Source organism: Lagopus muta, chromosome 1 (assembly GCF_023343835.1).
Source record: "Lagopus muta isolate bLagMut1 chromosome 1, bLagMut1 primary, whole genome shotgun sequence".
In the NCBI taxonomy this organism is placed as follows: Eukaryota; Metazoa; Chordata; class Aves; order Galliformes; family Phasianidae; genus Lagopus; species Lagopus muta.
Window position 1 is genome coordinate 63190030 of NC_064433.1, and position 21856 is coordinate 63211885.

The following is a 21856-nucleotide window of genomic DNA, read 5'->3' on the forward strand; positions in this document are numbered from 1 at the left end:
GGTCCTTGAAGATCATCTAGTTCCAACTCCCCTGCTATAGGGGAGCTGACACGTATCTCAGGTTATGTTTCTTTTCCACAGTTCCTCAGTCTGAACCCTGTTCTTGACTGTGTCCACCTGACAGCCTTTCCTCTCAAGCATTAGATTTTATGTCCAAACATTATACATTTAACTTTGCAATCTGATTATTAAAAAAGTTTTCTTTTTTTTTTTTCATCAATAAATGAGTCTATTTCTAAGGTTAAAAAGATGAATAGAATTAAGCCATTCCCGTTCTGCAATACCTTGTTTAACATGCACCACTAGCAAGTACTCTTTTAATAGCAGAATAGGAATAGTCTTTGCTTTCTTGTGTCACACAAGAAGGTATTCTCAGGAGAAAATGTCACAACAAAAAAAAGACCAAAAATATTCATCAGTTCACAAATAACTAATATTTTCTGTCTTAGCAGATGAGTATACTTCCATTCCCCAAAGAATCTCAATAGCTGTCAGTTCTATAAATCAGAAGTGATTCAAACTCTGTTGTGTGAACTTTCAGCTCCAGCACGTAGCTCAAATAGAAACTCATCATGTTTTCTTCTAGGTAATATTTGTACAGACAGTACTCTATAATCGAAACATTTCATTGTACATACACGAACTTTAAAAGAGTTTTCTAAATCTATTTATCAGGTTTCTTTTACAATTATGGACATAGCCATAGTGAACGTTCATCCACAAATGCTTTCAGAATACATCTTTAAGTGTTTGGTTCCAGAAGATGCCAGGCTGACAAGCCAAGTGCTCAGTGGTGCAAATACAGAGTTTTTTCAGCTCCTTTTGTCTTCAAAGATATGCTCTGCACTACAGAGAAATTTTGAGAATATGCAGAGAATATTGCAAAACTTGTGTTTTGCAATAGCAAATCCCTATAAATATCACTTGTTTCTGTAAATGTCGATTTCCTACAGCGCAGAAAGTGGCGTGGGATTTCACACAATACTTCTACAGCACTTCAGTTATGCTTTGGAAGATCAAGTATTTCGGAATTCTGGGATGAACATGTTTTGCCCTCCAGTCCAGACCCAAAGGAAGCTCTTAATCAATTAAAGACAATACATAGCCATAAACGCTTTCTGGAACTGAATGTGTTTTTATCTAAAAGGCATAAAATGCAAATTTCTGATGCCATATTATCTTAAAAAATAGACCAACTGCAGGTAGGGAAAGAGGTGAGGTTTGCTTTGCTTTGAAATGCCAGCTAGCAAGTTGAGAGGGTGATGCATGCTTTGCAGGTCTACATAACCCATTAGTTTGATGCTGGAGAATAAGTAGTGAAGTTTTCTCTCTTATTCAGTCCTTGGCCTTCTTGGAGAAACAGGTAAAAAGAGGGAATTCAGTGCTAGGGGAAAGCTTTATGTGTACGTTTCTCAGAAAAGAAATAGACTGACATCACATACAGAGGTCACCAAAGCAGCTTCTGTAATATAATGACTTTTTACTATGAGTATAAATCTATCTTACATACTAAAAGTATTGTCAAGCCTCATTTCCTCTTACTCCACTGAAACATCATGGCCTCTGACTTCTCATTATAAGAAATAGGCTGCTACACTGGATTATTAATTATGGAAGCCTAGGCTTTGTCTTCTTCCTTTTTATTTTTTAATTTTTTTTTTGTTTTCCTTATTCTATAGAAATACATGGCATAAAAGAACAGTTCATACTGTTCAGAATTGTGCAGCAGCTCCAAGGCAAGGGGGCATAATAATGAAGAACTTTCTGTGAGAGAATCATAGCTCAAAATACGCTGTAATGAGAAAGTGTATTAAGTGCTGCCAGCTCAGTCACTACAAAATGCTGCTGAAGCTAACAAACAAAGAACATGAGATGCTTAGTACAGGATGTTTGAGTTTAGCTACTAAAATATTCAGGCCAATTAGTGAAATGTAAAGCTTCAGCTGGTACAATGTGTACCCTTACCTGCAGCTGCAAAGTGTATTTGCTTAAAAAGCAAGTTTAATCTCAGCTGACAACCATAATACCTGTGACTAGTGTTCATTAGGAAGTGGCACCTCTGGAGAAATTAATTTCTGCAAGTCTTTGGTAATTGAAAGGAGGAGGGGCAATTTATTTTATAGGTAATGGTATATAAGATCAGAAGGACTCAGAGACTCTACTAGATACTGCGCTTTAAATACATTTACATAAATACCCAGGGTTTTAGTAATGAAGATTTCAGATTGGATCCTGGAGCAGAGGGAACAGAGAGACTTCTTAAGATTTTGCATAGAAAGCATGTTCCTGTATTCATTTTGACCAGCTGTCCTATTCACAGCTGTCTGTGCACGTGTTCTTGGTTAGCTTTATATTAAAACTCTGATATTAAAGCACATATTTGAGTACCCTCATTTCTACTGTTCTAAAATTCGCATCACCATACACTGAAGTTTGTGCTTAAACTCCTTATGGATTCACTGAGGTTAGGCTCAGCAGTGGTCTTGTGAAGTTCTGTGAAGATTTGTACGGAAGGTTTTCATATTAAGTAAAGGGATATACAGTTATTTCACTAATGTACAAAAACATTTTCCTCTCTGCACAAAATTTAATTCCTGTCACTTTTCTAAATACTGTTACTGTTGGAATCTTGTAGAATTTTTGTTTTTCTTTTTTTGTTTTTATTCCTTTTAAAGCACAATTTCATCATGTCCTTTTCAGAATAAGAAACACCTATCCTGCTTGTGATTTGAAGACAAACACTGGAAAGATCTGGAGTGTTGCAACAAAGTTCCCAGACCACGTTCTTGATAAAATAAGATTCAGAATCAGTATCTGGACAGATTCTTCACCATCTCCTCTGCTTCTTACACAACATGGTAAATGATTGAAGTATCCATATGTTTCTGTTCCATTGAGATGATAACAAAATAAATTTGTTAACTGGAAAGATATTTAGAGAGTAAGCCTTACGTGAGTTCTGAGCACATTCATTCAATGAATTTGCCATAAAAGTAAAATCTCATAGTAAGTAAAATCTCATAGTAAGTAAAATCTCAGCTTTGCTAATATGTAGATTCCTACTTTCTTTAATCATAATCAGGACCAATTCTGGTGGTATAAAATGCGGCCAACATTCAAGCTTTGGTTCATAAGAAAGTTAAGCTAATTTAAAATGTAAAGGTAGTCCCCATTCAGTCATGGAACTTTCCACATCATTAACTCTACTGCTAAACTGAAGACTTAAGAGTCTTTGATTGTTAAGACACCTCTGCACCCATGTTCATAAAATGACACTGGAGAAATCCCAGCTGGATGTAAGAAAAAGGACCGTAATTGCAAATTGGAACAGTATGCCCATAGAGGTCATGGAGTTTGCGTCCTTGGAGTTTTTTAAGATCTGGCAGGAGAAAACACAGGGCAAGATGGTCTGAATTCAGTATTCACCCTCCTTCAGGCAGGAGACTAAATTAGATGGACTTCCTGAGGTTCCTCTCAACATGATTACTACTGTTTACAGGAAGCTGCCACTGCCACAGTGCATTCTGTACCCATAGTGAATGGGAGAAGATTTGATTCCATCTCTAGTAATTTTTACATCTTTATCCACATATGGATAAAAGAAAGAAATAAAGAATAAATCCCCTCCATGCTGCTCATTATGTGATAATGTTTTGTGTATGCAAAGATTTTTTGACCATATTAATGGTCAAAATATTAATTAATAATTTAGCAAAGGATTCCACATTTATTTATACAAGCTTGGTTACTTGTATTTGTATTTGTACTTGTATTTGGAGCATCTCCACAGTTAATGGAAAGCCTGGCAAAATTTTGAATCATCTTCGATCAAAATCTTGTGAATACCATGGTATTTAAGGCTAAAGGTCTTGGGCCATTTGGAACAGAATGGTTGAAGTACAGTGTTTTCTCCCATCTAACATAAAGAATGGAAAGAATTGTTCTAGAAGAACTGGCAAAGAAAGAAAAAAAAAAAAATAGATCTCAGAGTACAAATAAATGATGGTTGCAAGTTTCAGTTCTTTTTTCCAGAGTGATTTGAGCAATATGCATCTTCTGATCTTAATTCGAGATTCTGTACCTTTCTCCTTTCTCTGGTTGTGGGTGAATTTAACAAAAAAGCTTTGCAGTTCACATATCAAAGTACCTATGAGGACTTGATGAAGACAGCAAGTTTTCAAAGAGCTGGTTACTTAATACCAGTAAACCTGATAGAAATTGTGTAATCTAGGGAAGAAAACTGTCCCTGTAGATAAAATGAAAACTTCCAAAAGGGAACTTCTGAATCTGGGACACTTTTCTTTAAAAATTACCTATGGTAATTAACTCTTTTTTTTCAGTTTTTTTTTCTTTTTTTTTCTTTTTTTTTCTTAACTTTTTAAATTGCAACTATCTTCTCTAAAAATGTTTGCAATTCTCTGATTATTTTTCAGTATTGCTTTCCCTTAAACTTCCCTGCAGAAACAATTCTGCATTTCTTGGTTTGTTTTAAAATAATCCTGTCGAAATTCTTGGCCAGGTTTGCCAGTGTGGCTTTGTTGATTCAGAAAACCATTAAACTCAATGGAAAGTGATTGATTAGACAGTTTGCAACTGATGACTGAATCTGGAGCAGTGTAAAAAAGTCAACACAGAAATGTGAATTCCACATTCAATTTTTGTGGAATTTATTTAACTGTGACTACTTTCCATTTCTTACATGGAAGAGTTCACTTGAAGCTTATATTGAAAGCTCCTGGAGCCACTTATTTTGAAGAGATAAGGAAATACCAAGAATGAAAAAGAAAGGAAAATCTGCTTTGGCTTTTCTAAGTTTCTGTTGCAGCCTTGGAACTGTGGAACAAGTTCAGACTTTATCTTCCATTGCAAAACCACCTCGATACAAAAACTTTTGACTGAAAAGTCAGAAGTGGTTTCTGCTAAAGAGAGGTATCTCCAGTTTGAAGCATCAGTGCTGGTGGAGTACGCACTGTATGCCTATAAAGAGCAAACCTATGAGGCATACTTGAAATTGGACGACCACATTATTGTTTGCAGTTTTTGATCAGTTCTTCTTGTAGCTTTTACATTAGTTTGCTTCTTGATTATGACTAATTAAACTTAGATACAATTACGAGAAAATTCTGGAGCCTCCCTGCAACAAAATCTCAACTTTTGCATTAGGCCATGTTCATACACAGGAAATGTACTGAGATACTCATTAGGAAAATGGCTCAGTATTTACAGATTTAAAAGATCAACTATTCACCACTTCCTTTTTTTTTTTTTGGGGGGGGGGGGGGGGGAGGCGGTGGGAAGGGGAGTCACTCAGCACTTCATTCCAGCTACCTACTAATCAGTTAGTTTCCTATAAATGGACATCGATTCTGTTAGATGTGGAGTATTTAAAGCAAAATAAATAAAATCAGATGTGGCTTGTTCTAATTCCTCTTGAAACTAGTCTCCAGCAATAGTAACCAATTAGAAATAAATTCTCATTTAGTTAAGAATGCAGCCTGAAATTCTCAAGCAAGCTACTATAAATTTTTCTTGCTATCTTTATTTAAAGCTGGATGTATCACTCATGACTTAATTGCGGAGATCCTCCGTTGCACAAATCAATACCCAGTCCATGATGAATGTCTTCTAAGTGTTTGTGGCTCTGATGAATTCTTACAAAAGTAAGTATTTAATTAAGAGGTTCTATTGATTATGTATTGCATAATATAAACTATGCATGGAATACACTCTGCTTATGTGCTTTGTAAACACAGGCATAGAGAAAGTTAAGAGTATTATGTTCTGAACATGTGTAGTTGCTTAAACACCTGGATCACATTGTACTTATGTTCTACAGAGATGATTGTGTGGTTCAGTGCAAGGATTTAAATCCTGGCTTCTTTACAGAAGCTTTGTCAAGGCTTGAATGTTTTGTATCACTCCTTTGTCCTTTTGGTTTTTCTCATCTCTTATACAAGGGTGCTTCTTATTTCTAATGTCTCAGAGACACATGAGGAGGCACGCACATCTTCAAGGGGGAAAATCACCAAAAAGGTGACAAAAGTATTAAGCACATCTGCTTAGCAGGACATTTCTCTCTATATAACCAGTGGGGCAAGCGAAGACAGCATTAATGCAAAGTGATGAACAAAATACGTACAAACAGATGTTTCTATTTGTGGACTACAAGTTACGAAGTAAGTGCTTTGATTCATAATTATTCAAGTAAACTTCTGTTGTGTCTAGAAACACTACCGGACTCAGCTAGTTGTTTCTTGCTCTCTGACAGCTTAAATACAAAATACAAAAGTATTTTGTGTTTTAATTAACTAAAGTGCAGTCTTTTGTTGCCAGCTGTGTTACAGGGATAGTGACTTCTAGCAGAAGGGGAGAAACTGGCAATTCTGTGTGGTAACATGTTAAGCTGGTACTGCACGAATCACAGCTCATCTGCTGGATAGATCAAGTGCTAGACAAAATAACATATTTTTGTAATATAAAGGGAATATTTTAGAAGCTATCTTGTTCTCAGTATAAAGATTACTTGAACTAGCCGAGAGCAAGACAGCTTGAGTAATAAAAGTAATGTAGTCTTCAGAGGAATTAAATGACACACAGCGCAACATAGCCAGTTTGTACACTTCTGCACTTCTTTGTTACACAGGTAAGCAAGTCAAGTGTTCAGATGTTTCCATTCAGTTATAGTTTGCTACTGAAGATGGAGACATTAACATTCCCAATCCCTCTCTTTACTTGCTCAAATCTCTGCAAAGCAGGAGCTGGAATAACAGAGCACCTCCTGAAAAGCTGCAATACTATAACCGCTGAGCAGGGAATCGGACCATACGTAGATCTCATTACATGAGATGGCCTGGGCTGCTGGGGTTTTGGTGTGTTTTAGATTGTTGGTTTTTTTTGTTTTGTTTTAGATTGTGGGGTTTTTTTTCCATGTCTCTTCTCATTTCATATTCATTTCCAAAGAAAAGGGAAATAATGAGCCTTTGTGTTGAGAGTGAGCTCAGCATTTCAGTGTAGTGTACAGCATGTTCTAAATAGTTTTATTTTCACTGTTGAGCACAACTCATCAATAGTGGACTGTTTAAATTCCTGCACTTGCAGAATCTATGCATGTCTCATTAGCAGTGACACAAGGTCAATAATGTTCTCATCTTTTTTTCCTTTGCTCCTTCACTGTCTTGCAGGCAGGACAGGGCTGCACTTCTGGCTTCAGCAGCTTGTAATTTTACTCTGCACTGTATATTCAGCTTCCTTTCTTCTGCCTCCCCATGAGAGTCCCGAATCTGAAATTTGAAACCCTAAATTAAATCATCCCACGGGTAGCTTAACAGCCTGTGGAGTTGCCTCAGGGTTAATTTTTTTCCTATGCCTCGGCTATCTGTTAAAGCAAATTGCTTTCCATACTATGTTGCTAACAGAGCAATTTGAGCAGAGTTCTTCCATAGCAGAGTACATGGAAATCATTAGGGATGAATTCCAATAGAAATTCCCAAAATTATGAGATAGCATAGAGAATTAATACTTTGCTGCTCCTGCTTTATTGTAATCTTGAAAAAAAAAAAGTGAAGCCAAAATGGTGACATGATGAATTGTTCTTAGACCAGAGTGGTTTAGGGAGCCAGATGACACTGTGTAATCTGTCAGAAGCTTTTATCTGCTGTTACACTGGACTGTATTAATGAGCATCCCATCGTGCCTCCTGCAGAAGCACCTGAAAGACTTAATTACTTCCAGAATCCATTTAGCTTTCAGTAGGATGGGGAACAAATACTCATGAAGTGGTGACAGTTACACTTTACACTGCAAAATGTTATGATTCATTATTCCTTTACTATGGAGACAGCCTTGAGTGCACATCCAGTCTGATTCACAAGGGATTTCAAATACTCAAATATTTAAAAAGTCAGAAACTTGTATATAGATTGCAGTTAAGACCATAACTGATAGAGCAGTATGCGAAACTCTGATTTGGAATCTCATTGGTTTCTGATTTATTTATTTATTTGTTTGTTTATTTATTTATTTATCTATCTATCTATCTATCTCATCCCTAATGATTTCCATATATAATAGCCTTGCCTCAAACCACAGGCTTTCTTTCTCTTCCTACACTTCTCTTTCCTGCAAGGTTTTCTTGCAGGATCTGTAGAGTGCTATCAGGAACCATCGCCACCTTCTCCCTGCACCTTTTGTCACCATAAGGTGAATGTTAATAGCTTCCCCAGCTCATTTCACACACTTATTTTTTTCACATGTTCACTGTAAATGCATCTGGATGCAGAGCACTGCCCTTGAAAGAAAAGAGGAGTAAAAATCTTTCTCATCAACTTTTACCACTGTTTGCATCCATAGCTTAGTTCTGCCTTCTGTCTCTGTGTTTCCTAACTGAGGCTGTTGTCTCCACTCCTTTACACTTGTCCTGTTCTTGATCTTCATTTCTTGGAGGGCCATTTAATATTTCTGAAAATCTTCTCTTTGTCATTCCTTGTCCCAAGTCTTATACATCTACTTTTAAATTTTGCTTTTGGTTTCCCATATCTCTTTAATTTTAGAATGTATGCCCCGAGAAATGATTTTGCTATGCCCTTTATGAAAGATGTTAAATAAAAGTAAATTATACTGTGATTAAGCAGCTAGTATCAAATAACTCGATGACAGCAGCAAGTCAAAAAAAATCCCTTGCCATCTGAAAGCAATGAATCAATCTTCCATTTAGACTATTTTTTGCCTTTGGAGCTGCAGACCAGAAGCTCAGGGCATCCTGAGGTGCCTAATAGAACAATGTATGTGCCTGTATGTAAGAATTTTGGACTCTTGTTTATTGATCTGTCTGTTGTTAATAAAGAGAAGCTGCAATGCAGACCCAGCAATGGCTGTCATCCAGGAATAGTTATAAGCTTTATTTCTAAACATATATCTTTTTACTTTATTTTTGAAGGTATCAGATTTTTTAATATACCTTTTTTCCTATGTATGTTTAATGCCATCTACATTCTACCATGGTGTAACATTCACATTACCTTATTGCTTTGCAGTTCAGTCAACACAGTGAGCAGGAGTTTGGAACAGAAACAACTAATGCTTATCATTTATACTCTAATGCTTTTTTTTTTTTTTTTTTTTTTTTGCCTTTTGCCTTGCTAATTATATTCTCTGAGAACTGAGACCTAAATAAGAATTGGTTTCCAGTCAAAGTTAAGTTTAAGCTATTGATTACAGGCTGGCCGTAGTTATAATCAGGCAGATTGGGATCATTACAAGCAAGCACCTTTTGGATGAATATATTCTTAATAAAAAAAAAAAAAATCATTTTCTCTTGTTACTGTGGATTGTGTCTTATTCAGAGCTGCTTGCTACTCAGCTAAGTATTTAAAAAAAGCAGTCATCTGATGCTGGTGAAACTGCATTTGGATTAGGAGCTTGTAGCACGTGAGAGAACATTGATGAGGAGAGTCAAGATCATCTAGTGATGAGAGAATTAAAAGGGTGAGGGATTTTCCCTTTTTCTGCTTCAGAAATATTGTGGGACCATAAGCAAGTCACTTTGATTTCTTCATTTCCTTGTCTCTTTAAGAGAAAGACTGTCTTTCACTTTGTTTTTTGTCATGGAGTTTTCATCAAAGCTGTATTCCCCAGAAAATATTTCAGCAAAAATAGGGGGAAAACTGGTAATAATATGGCATTGTTTTGTATTTTCTTTACAGAGCTCAGAGCTCTTACAATGATAGTATCCTCGAAAAATGGCTATATTGCTTTTCTTTTTAGTACAGAGTAATAGATCTGCAAGAGTCCAGGCCTGGGGTATAGCTAGAAGATAGTCTGTCAATCCATGGCAAAACTTCACCACTGTTTTTGGTAGCTCACTATTTATGTAGGACAACTTTCCATTTTATTTTACAGAGATAAATTCATTTTGTCTAGTCTGCTGTGTCACAATATCTATAAAAATTTATTTTTGCATTTGTGCAAATAAAATCCAGTCATAAAATCAACTGTAAGGCCAGTACATCTGCCTACAGCATTTCAGTCAGCATTGCTGTGTCAATAAAGGATTTGTTGATGTACAGTATCTGCCTGACACAGCAGAGCTAACACAAACCACTGTGAAGTGTAGTTATAACCGCAAAATTAAACTTTGGTGCAGTTATTTTGCCTGCAAGCATGATGAAGTGGAATAACAATGCTGATCAAAGTTTTTGTATGTCTGTGGTACAAAATTATAATCAAAGAGGAATGTTCTGTTAGTTTAAATTTGTAAAGCTATTCTGACTTTTAGCATTGGCTTGGCTTAAAGTTGGGATTATAAGGGGAATCAACATGCTGGAGGAATCAGGGAAAAAGAGAGTGAGGACACAAAAGCATGCTTGTTTATAACCTTCTTGTTGCTATAGTTGTTCTGAGACAGAAGGCAGGGCAGAATGGAAAGAGCAGAAATAATGTTGGGGTAAAATAAAGGAATGATTGGGACTGTGAAGTCTGGGGGCAGCCTTGGATGCCGCAGCCATGAGATAGTGGAGTTCAGGATCTTACATGGAAGAAACAAGGTGAAAAGTAGATGATTTAAACCCTGGATTTCAGGAGAGCTAGCTTTGACCTCTTCAAGGACTTACTTGAATGTATTCCATGAGTTAGAGCATTGGAAGCTAAGGGAACCCAAGATAATTGGCTGTCATTCAAGCACCACTTCCTCCAAGCTCAAGATTGGTGTATCCGTAAGAGTAAGAAATCAGGCAGAGATGGCAGGAGATTCACATGGATGAGGTGGGAATGTTGTCAGGGTCTGCAGGGATGTGACAAGAAGGACTGAGGCCCACTTGGAATTAAATCTGGTGAGGGAGGTAAAGAACATCAAGAAATCTTTAAGTATGTCAACAGCCAAGGGAATACTAGGGAAAATGTGGGCCTGCTGATGAAAGAACTAGAAGGTAACTAAGAAGTTACTGAGTACTCTGCTTCAGTCTTCACTGCTAAGACTGCCCCTTGGGAATTCCAGAGTCTGGAGGTAAGAGAGAAAGTCTGGGGAAAGAGTCCTCCTTGTTGGAGGAGGATCTGATTAGAGATTGTCTAGGCAAACAATGCATACAAATCTATGAGCCCCAGTGTTATACACCCACAAGTACTGAGGGAGCTGGCAGAAGTGATCGCCAAACTGCACTCTATTGTCTTTGAAGGGTGTTGGAGAATGGAAGAGGTGCATAAAGATTGAAGGAAGGCCAGTTTCTCTCCAGTCTTCAACAATGTCAAAAAGGAGGAAACTACAGGTCAGTCGGCCTCACCTCCATCTCTGGGAAGGTGGTGGAACAACTTATTCTGCATGTTGTCTCCAAACAAATGTAAGAGAACAAGGTTATCGGTAGTCATCAACATGGGTTCACAAAAGGGAAATTACACTTGGCAGGTCTAGTGGCCTTCTTTGATGTCATCTCTGACTGGGTAGATGCAAGGATGTTGTGGATGTTGTGTACCTTGACTTCAGCAAGGCATTTGACTCTGTTCCCCATATCATTCTCATAGGTAATCTTTGGAAGTGTGAGATAGATGAGTGGACAGGGAGTGGATTGAGAACTGTCTGACTGGCAGAGCTCAGGGAATTGTAATCAATGGTACAGAGTCTAGGTTGGAGGCCTGTAATTGATAGTGTTCTGCAGGGGTTGATACTGGATCCAGTCTTGTTTAACATCTTCATCAATTACCTGAAAAAAGAAATAGAATGCACCCTTAGCAGGTTTGCTGATGACATAAAGCTGGGAGGAGCGGCTGACGCACCAGAAGGCTGTACTGCCATTCAGCAAGTCTAGAGTGTTGGGGGTGGAGGAACCTTATGAGGTTTTATACAAGGAAATGTAGAATCTTGCACCTGGGGAGGAATAAACTCATGCATCAGTACAGGTTAAGGGCTGAGCTGCTGGAAAGGAGCTCTGCAGAGAAGCACATGGATGTCCTCGCGGACGACAGGTTGGCCATGAGCCAACATTTACAAGATACATGAATTTCTTGTAATTGTACAGATGGCAATTATGTGCAGCACATTTATTTATGTTTAACCATTCATTTGTGCTGAAGTCTTCTGCTGTTGTCTCTTCCCTACTTCATTCTCTTCATTCCTTCTGTGATCTATTCATAGAGCCAGGGATGGTTTTTTGGAAGTAAATTAAGCTGTTTTTATTTAGACATTCTATCAGAAGTCCTTCATAGGTAGAAAGAAACCTTCTACATCTGAATTCTGAGTACTCTATGATACTTAAAAAGAAGAGAAAGGAATCAGCTTTTTTTTCCTTCATAGCCCAGGGAGTTCTGAAACAACTTGGTTTTCTGAATCTGAATAAATACAGAATATTCCTTTTGACATTCTTGTGTCTGGAGCCTTAAAAGAAGCAGCATGAAACTAATTGAACACACACTCGAGTTGTAACTGATGATGCATACTAGCTTGTTTTGGTGATGAATTTGCCTTTGCAAAAATCAATGTCACTTTTCCCAGCTACTAATCCTAAAGGATTTTTTTTAATGTAAAAATATTGTTCCCTTAACTCTGCAATTAATTTTTGCATAACTCCATCTGATTAAAACAAGAAAAGGAAGGGAGATTCTAGAAATACTTTTGTTCCAAGTAATTTTGATAGTAATAAACTAAAGTTGTATTATCTTGGCAACTTCTTCTAAGTTACAAGTGGACTAAAAGCTGCTCTGATGAGGCAAATAAGAAAAAAAGAACTTACCTGCCAATTAAAGTGTACCTGACTGGCAGAGTACACTGTAGGAACCACTCCATAACCACTCCATCTTAATGAGTAGATGTCTGTGTCTGACTTTAGCTGGCAAATGATTTGATGAGACAGAAAATTGACTTGTAGCTTCTTTTACTGTCTTTACGTGAGCTGCAAAGTGCTAGAACTTAGATTTCTTTGAGAATCAGGGGCCACCTGTCTTAACGTATGTGATTTCTAAGCCTATAGTTAATATTTGATTGTCAGCTTGAGATTAAAACACTGCAAGTCATCCTACAGTGGTGCATGTATAACCAAGGTACTTTGTACAGTTGCCCTAATTTGGGATTGAAGAATATATTAATAGTCTTAAAGTTTGAGAGCACAATGCAGTTTGTTTAGAATATTCTTTCTGTTTCATTGTTGTTCTTTTATAGAAATCAATGGTTGAAGTTATAACCAAGCAATTATTCACAAAGTGTTTCACAAGAGAATAAGCCAGAACCAAACTCCATCAGTCTGCACAGATGTAGACGCCAGGCTCTGATTTTATGTCATTCAATTTGCTTTGCACTGAGAATGTATTCCACCTGTTCTTTTAGGAGAATGACAGATAAGGAAAATAATAGAAATGTTAAGCAGAGATAACCATTTGTTTTCCTCCCCAAACTGTAGTAATCATAGTTTGGGCAGCCACGAGAGTCTTCGCAAGGCAACCACTGACATTCATCTTCATCTACACACCACTACAAATTTGAAGCAAAGTTTGGCTCGAATGGTAAGTCTGCTTTTTTTCATCCTCTTTCTTTCAGCATGCCTGAAGCAATAAAGTCCCACCAATCCTTTTATGTAGCAACCTGCAGTAATAATTAAAGAGATTATTTGCTTTTCTGTTTATACATATTTTATTGCCAAACTCTTGTTGAAACATACAGGGAAATCTCTCTGCTTTGCTCTTGTGTTTACATCTAATGTGTCACTGTAGAGAACGCACAGCTGAAAAAGATTAGAGGCAATCTTTTTAGAAAAAAATCATTTTTATTAGACTTTAATGATGCTAATGATTTCAGTTTGTTAAGGACACATTATTTTATATTGGTCTTTCTATGTTTTGAAATATAACAAGGGAAAAAAAAGATATGGATTCTGGTCACTATCACTGAAAGCCAAAGCCTGATGAATTACAATATGTGTTTGTGCGTGTGTGAGGTGCCTTAGAATGTCTCTGTGTGTTTGTACATGTGCATATGCTCTTAGAGAAAACATCATTTTATCAGTTTAAGTTCAGAGATATTTGTATTCAGGTTATTTGAGATTAAGTAGCCTTTGAAACAGATTGCTGAACTTTAATGACACTGATTTATGCTAATAAATGTGAATTTTATTCCCAGTGGACTGCCTTGAATTACCTCTAACGCAAAGTTTGCAGTACAGCAGAAACTTTGATGTTCTGGACAGTTTTCACTGACAGCACTGATTCTGTTCACAGATGGTTCCAATTACCTGCTTTGAATAGGTGTGCTATCACTCTGGTCTGTCAAAATATGAGTTGGGTGATACATACCTGACCAAAAATAAAAGGGACATCCTTTTAACTTGTAAATGTCACCTAGATAAACTTCAAGTTCAAAATCATTAAGAAAGGAGTATTGTGAGGCCAAATATATATATTTTTTCTTCTTCTAGTTAACACTTCTACTATTCAATAAATAATCACAGAATAATCTAGTGCTAATTTGTAAAGCTATGGCTTAAATTATTGGCACTATTCACTGTAAACATTATTTATTTAATTATTTATTTGGAAAGACCATTGATTCTTCTTGGTAGAGCATTGCCCAAGAAGAAACTAATATTAGGAAACACAGGAGTTTTCATCACCAGGTCACTTCTTCAAAAATGATTCAGATCAATGGATTGTCAACTTCTTGTTCTCAGACTAGAGTAAATTAGTTGATGTTTACATGTGCCTTTGGAAGGGAGTGAGGTGGTGCCCACCTTATGTGTCCTTTTTCAGCCTACCCTCATGTTACAGCAGTAAAAATAACACATCTGGTGACCCTTGGAATGAGTTTTTTTCTTGAGAAGTAATACCTTATTGTCATTTAACTGTTGTTGAAATCGAGGCAGGAATCACTATAATTTCTATTGTCTGTGTTAACCAAATAGTAAACTTAAACAGTGTAAAAAGTCTTTTCTTGGTGTTAGGTTTGTGACAGTACATCCTGTATTAAGAGGTGCGAAAAAATCTTTAATTCTTTTTTCCATATCATGCTGCTGAACAAATCTGATTAAGTATAATTACAGACACATCTAAGTCTATGCAGAGGTAGAAAGATCCTCTTTTAAGTCAGCATCTCTGTGAAACGGAATAAGGCATTATGGACCCTTCTGCTGGGTAGCTGCTTGTCTCCAATATTTCCTGTGTGAGAATAAAAGTGATATGAATTAGAAGTTTGATAGAAAGACATTTTGCTACTTACATGCATACAGGATGTACTGAAGGCATTTTGAACATAAATGCACTGAAAAGTGGAGGCTGCAAACAACTTGTCAGCATACTCTTTTTCAGACTAACAAACCAATGATTGATTCTCTATAAGATGCTCTGTATTCAAATGAAAAAAATAAAAATGCAACAAAACTCTTGTTTGCTGCATATGGATCTGCTGTTAGAATAGATTCTCAGAATTATTTGCTCTGGAACCTGATGATATATATGTACAGCATTCTCTTCTGAGAATTAAAATCTTAACTTGTGTGCAAGGAAATCAGAACTCTACACCAACAGTGCAATACTTATTAAGGCATACTTTACATTGTGAAAATCTGGATGCAGAGTTTAAAATTTCTATCTGTGTACGCAAATAAATATTTCACTATTATACTTAAAGATGATATAATCAGCTGCCTGCAAGTAATGTGCAATTAATTTTTTTTAAAAATTGAGTGTTTGCAGTCTTTGGCCAGTAACTGTTTGCAATTCTTTTGTGAATTCATCTGAAAAAAATATACTTGTTAAGGTGAATATTTGCTTTCTTTCGTTCTGTGGGAAGCTAACTTTCTGTGTTATGATATATTCATAAAGAGGAAATTGTTTTGAACTGAGCAGTTGCAAGCAAGAAATTTGGCCTGAAGCTTTACTTGGAATCACAGACTTTTGAGCTAGTGCATGACCTTTAATTTGAATTTGTTTGTTTGCTTTTCAGTCATAAGATTTACAGCCTTAATGCTCTTAAACAAAACTCATTTAAGACACCAAAATGCCAGATTCCTATACAATTCCAAACAGAACTTATGCAGAAAGCATAAGGTTATCTTTGTATTATATAAATATATTGAAGCTCAGTTTCATTCCATGCAGAGAGACAAAGAGTGTCTCTTGCCAGGAGTGGGAAATTCTGCGCCTTTTAGATTTTTTTCCCCACATTTTTTAGTGTACATTTATCAGCTAATGTTACATTTACTGGTGCTAATGTTTTACCAAGAGTAATGAGTTGTGTGAACACTCTGAGGAAAGTGATGTCAGTGGTCCATCGTTTTTTTTTCCCCTTCATTTACATATTTATGTCATTTTAGAGGGACAGTGTAGTACCTTAATTAGAATGGAACAATTTTCTTGTGTTTAAGTATCCACTGATATTGTGCAACTGCAAAAATCTCTATGTCCTATTAGCAAGCTCAAAGCCTCCTTCATCTCTGTTGCAGTTTGACAGGTCTAAAAATGAGGTTTAATATACAGCAATGCATTGTGGAGGCCAGGAGCAGAGACAGAGCAGCTCCTGACATTTCACGTTTCACAAAGACTTACAATTACCACATGGAATGATTATGAACAAACAAACAAAAATAGTCTGTCAAGAATTATTTCAGACAAATAACAAACTAGGAAGACAAATTAGCAGTGTTCTGGCCATTAGAAAAAATGTACTGTCACAAAGGATTTGTGGAACTGTAATTATTAACGTACAATAGGGTTTAACCAGGAAGGGTGACATTTTAAGATATGTTCAAGTGAATTATTGATCACTCCTTTATGATATCTGACATGGCTGTGAAAGCTTCAGGCCATACAGATACTTCAGGTTACTAATAATAGCGAAGAGCATGACCAGCTCTTGAGCTGGCATAAGTAATAGACCCAAATTTTTCCTCTGGCTTCAGGGCCTGTGAGAGAGCACTTGTAATAGAAGGAAGAGATTCTGCTTGCAGGCAGGGACACCAGCAGGTCTGTCTGGTCCAGACAAAAGCCACAGTATTTATTTTTGCTCTGGACCCAGCCTCTGAATTTCTGGATGTACTGAAATCCACTCTAGCCACAGCATACTGAAGGACCTGAGTTAGTCTACACTGAGCTCACAAATTCAATTTTGTTGCTGCTGTTCTCTGGAACTTGCATCTTCAGTGGTTGTAAAATGTATTTGAAAGTCACTGCATTAGAGGCTGTCTATGAAAAATATTTTTTTCTCATTCAGATACAAAAATATGGGGAAATAATATGGACCTTTTTAAAGAGTTCTTCAGGAACACTTCGGGAATTTTTAGATGCAATAGAGTTTTTTTTGTTCCATCTCAGATTGTTATGTGTATATACAGCTACAGTTTTAAACTGTGTTTACTCTTAGAGAGAATTTGACCTGTGATCTGTAGAATCCGTCAGAATTTTCTTCTTTGGAATATGTTACTTCATAGAAATCTGTAGTAATGTTGTAGTTTAATGTCACAAAAGCATATTCATATTTTGACAGCCCTTCCATGTATTAGGTACTTAGGTACTAAATAATTCACATTACTCACCTTTTATGGTAGACTATCAGATCCCCTAAAGCTTCTGGGTTCATCTCAGTCATATATCTAATTTCTCTCTAAGCACCAGGGCTCACTTCTTCATTGTATGTCATGTTTCCAAGTTCAACCCTCCCCGTCCTTTAGCCTTCCTACTGTATGAGAGCAAGGAGGAAATTTGGTGTTTCTCAGGCTTGATCTGTATCTCTAGCCTTGGTACTTTTACTAAACATCTAGCTAATAATTAGCTAATCTAGCTAAAAGCAGAATTAGTGTGAATTAATTCACATTAAGCTCTTCACCAATAAGTGCCTATGGGCTGTTCTACTCTCCTGCTTCTCAGTAACCTTCTCTTGTGGATTTTAAAGATCTGGATTCAATCATGAGTCAGAAGAAGGGCAGATTTTTCAGGATGTGGTGGTGACCTAATAAACTGGTAGTATATGCCTGGCATAGGCTCATCTCCATCCATAGGCATTAAAGGAAGCAAATGTGTGGGGCTGGAGAAGAGACTATATCTGAAGAGAAACAGATTTGTTAAGCAGAATGCGTTAATGCAAATTCAGAGAATTGTTTAGGCTGGAAAAGGGTCTCTTGGGATGATATAGTCCAGTCCCCTTGATCAAGCAGAATCCCCATCTAGCACCTGTACCTAGTCAGGTTCTGAATATCTCAGCAGACATTCCGACCTACTCTACAACCTGTCAGGGCAACATCTTCCAGACCCTGGCCACTCTTGCAATATTCTTTTACCTGTGTTAAGATAGCATTTCATGTGTTTTAATTTGTGTCCTGTTTTTCTTCTTCTGCTAGCAAGTGCTACTGAGAAAAGTCTAGCTCCCTTGACTTTATTTCCTCCCATCAGATATTTGTACACATTGATAAGGTCCTTCCTGAGCTTTCTGTTCTCCAGACTGAACAGAGTCCCAGCTCAGCCTCTCTTCTCTCAAGATGCTTTAGTCCAGTAATCATCTCTGTAACCCTTCAGTAAGAGAAGTCTCTTTAGAGAAGTTGCAAAGGATGGAACAGATGTTCTCCATTCTGTTCTCTCTGAAAAAAATGAGCAGCAGAGAGGTAGTTGATATAAACTAATTTCTGCTTCATTACTTGTATATAACTTGGTTGCAAAATAATGCTTTCTGCTATCTGTAAGAGGAGTGCAGAGTAGGGTTTATTGAGGCCTGACTGCAGTCTCAACTTATATGTAGATAGAAGGAACTAGTTTGACAATATGGCTTGTTCTGCTATATAGAATTAGCCAGTGTAATGTGACAGAGCTACCACATTAAATTTCTTGAAAGACCAATACATCTTGAAAGGAAAGGATTCCTAAAAGAGTTTGTTCAGTTTGGAAAATACTAAGAAAATCTGTCTAATGTATATTCATCCTATTGTAATTCCGTATCTCATTATATGCTTCTCTGCCACAGCACGAGGATGACCAAGGACAGTTCAGTGTGAATGAGCTGTTAGAATATACTTGTGCGTGGAGACTGACTCGGTAAGAACATTGCCATTTAGTATTATTTCGGTTTATAGTTATTTGTATTGGTAGTGAGCATTCTGACCCCAGAGGGCAATTCCAAGCCCTGATGAGCATAGGAATGATACTAAAGAGAAAGCAAGCTGATACTCTGTTTTTAGAATTTTCTTTTCAGACATTACTGATTGTGGAAGAAAAGTCAACAATTGTATATAGATCTACAAATTTTTTCCCCATTCTCCCCCTTTCATATTGTTGAGAGTTTCAATGGAGTTTTCATATTTCTCAAACTTTCATGGAATTGACAGAGAGGATTTTAAGAGTAAATACTGTGAAAATAATAGATTTATTTTCATTATCCTTGTGGTTTCACTGTTCAGTGATATTTTATTGTATTTCTTTTGTTCATGCTAGCTATAACAAATTTTAAACTTTGTACTCAAGTGCATCTGACTCTAAATCTAACCTGTCACGGATAAGCAGTAAGTGAGATAGATTCCTCATTCAGCTTTCATTATAATCTGCTTCAAAAACTTAGAAAGAAGTGCTGTTTAATGCTTTTTGTAATGTTTTTCATCAATATGTCATAAAGTACTTCACCAAGGAAGTTAGGTGCCACAACTGTCATTTAACAGATGAAGGAGAAACCCAGCTGTGGGCTGTCCAAGACAAGTGTTTGGTACTTATTGAATACCCATCTGGTTTCCTAGGAGCATGGCTCAAATTTCCATTATGGTCTGTTGCTATATGGAGATCAAACTAATTATACAGTCTATATATGCACTGCTTATTCACTGTTTTATTTCTTGTCATGTAAATTATGTGAGCTTTTTTATTGCGAAGAAGGTCTTCAGAGAGGATGTGTAATAAAAGATGTTGAGCGGCAAAACAACTATGTTTCACAAGATTTCCTCTGATACAGTAGAGTAATGAATAACTGAAAGCGTGGGCAGTAAATACTCTCTTCAATCACGAGTTCATTAAATACTGAAAAAGTAGAAACATGAACTGTGTTAGATTTCTTTTCTGCTTGTCCCATAGATTGTTGATAGTTGAGAGAAAATATTTTCCAACAGTGATGATCTAGAAAGATCTGCAGTCAGACCGAATACTGTTGACTGCATTTCTAATTTATATGAGAAAAAGAGTTAGTAGCTAACTGACAAAAGTTTGCTGACCATAATGTGCACAGAAGTTGCCTGTGGTGATTTGTAGAAGGATTTTACAATACTGAGTTCTGTGTGTGATAAAATGGCAGATGAAATTTTGAAATGATAAATGTAGATAGGAAGAAAACAATGTTAAATTCTCATAAGAAGTCATAGGCTTTTAGATGAATTTTACCACCAGGAATGAGTTATTGGGGTTAAAATTAATAGTTCTGAATGTCAGCTTGGTGCACAGCGGTTGTAAATAAAATAAAGCAAATGATGGGAATTATTATTAAAAGAATTAAAGCAAACAAACAAAAAAAGAGAACAGTATCATGGCACAGTATTGATTTATCTAGAATACCGTTGGCAGTTCTGATTCTTTCATTTTAAATGTGTTGTAATAGAACTTGAAGAAGTGGAGAAAAGGGCAGCAAGGATACACAAAGATATGAAATGCCTTTAATTTAAAGAAAAAATAAGATACAATGTTCTTCACCCTGATAAAGATAAAAAAGAAGGGTATTTTATAGATGTGAAATAAATAAAATTGAATATTGAGAATTGAGAATATGCATAGGAAAGGCTCATTTACTGTACCTTCCAATATAAGAATTAGGGAACAGGAAGTTAAAGTACAGGCAAGAGTAGGCACTTCTTTGTATTGATTCTAATTAAGTGTTGTCTGGACACAGTTCAGGCATATCTTCAAGGATGGAGACTTCACAGCCTTCCCAGATGATCTGTGTCAGTGCTCCTTCACCCTCACAGTGAAAAAGAGTTTCTCTGTGTTTAGATGGTACACCTTCTGTTGTAGTTTGTGCCCTTTGGTTTTGTCCTCTCACAAGACACTGCTGGAAAGAGCCTACCTCTGTCTTCTTTGCACCTTCCCAATGTGTTTAAATTCATTGATTAAATGTTCTCTCATTGTTCTGTGCTCCAAGTTAAACAGTCACAGCTCTCTCAGCCTTTCTTCATAAGAGATGTTCCAGTCTCTTGAACATCTTTGAGGTCCTCTATCTGTCCAGTATGTCCACCTCTCTCTTACTGGAGTGTGCAGAACTGGACACACAACTTGTCAGTGCTGACCAGAGGGGAAGGACCACCTTCTACAAGACACTGACAATGTTTTTCCTGATACAGCCCAAGACACATTTAGCCTCTTTTTGCCACAAGGGTACATAGTTGGCTCACGTTCAGCATGCTGTCCATGAGGACCCTCTAGGTCTTTTTCTGCAAAGCTGCTTTGTGATCAGTCAGCTTCCAGTATATATTGGTGCATGGATCTGTTCCTCCCCATGTTCAGGGCTTGGCAGAGAAGAAAAACTGTTTGAACTGCTTTGAGGCAATGTAAAAAGAACAAACAGAAACCTTACTTTTTAAATTACCATATTTGCTCTCACAGGTAAATATGAACATATAAAACCAGCAGTGCCTATATGTCTTAACTCACTGATTTTCATAGCTTTAAAATCTAACACAATGTAAATTGTGAGTGCGTTAACCAAACTGCAACCCACTGAAGCTGAATTTGTTCCATAAACACAGAAATTCAGGTTCCAGTAACTATAACATGATGGTTAGTCTGATGCATGCATTTAGGCAGAGCTCAGTTAGCTAGAATGGTTAAAATTGACTTTTAGATGGGAATCCAGGTGCCAAGAAATTGAAATATGAATTCTGTAAGTGTATGCTATATACAACTGTCTTATGCCTCACCATATAGACCAGCC

The 21856-nt window shown here is 36.8% G+C and overlaps 1 protein-coding gene across 4 annotated transcripts in view; it reads left to right on the top strand.

The window, feature by feature from the left end:
- PIK3C2G (phosphatidylinositol-4-phosphate 3-kinase catalytic subunit type 2 gamma) overlaps nucleotides 1-21856 on the top strand; it is a 287641-nt gene that overhangs the window by 92793 nt on the left and 172992 nt on the right. For all 4 annotated transcript variants that reach the window (XM_048955085.1, XM_048955110.1, XM_048955102.1 and 1 more), the window contains 4 exons: nucleotides 2701-2858; nucleotides 5549-5660; nucleotides 13380-13482; nucleotides 18920-18990. In XM_048955085.1, coding sequence (XP_048811042.1) covers nucleotides 2701-2858; nucleotides 5549-5660; nucleotides 13380-13482; nucleotides 18920-18990 — 444 coding nt within the window. The remainder of the gene's footprint in view (nucleotides 1-2700; nucleotides 2859-5548; nucleotides 5661-13379; nucleotides 13483-18919; nucleotides 18991-21856) is intronic.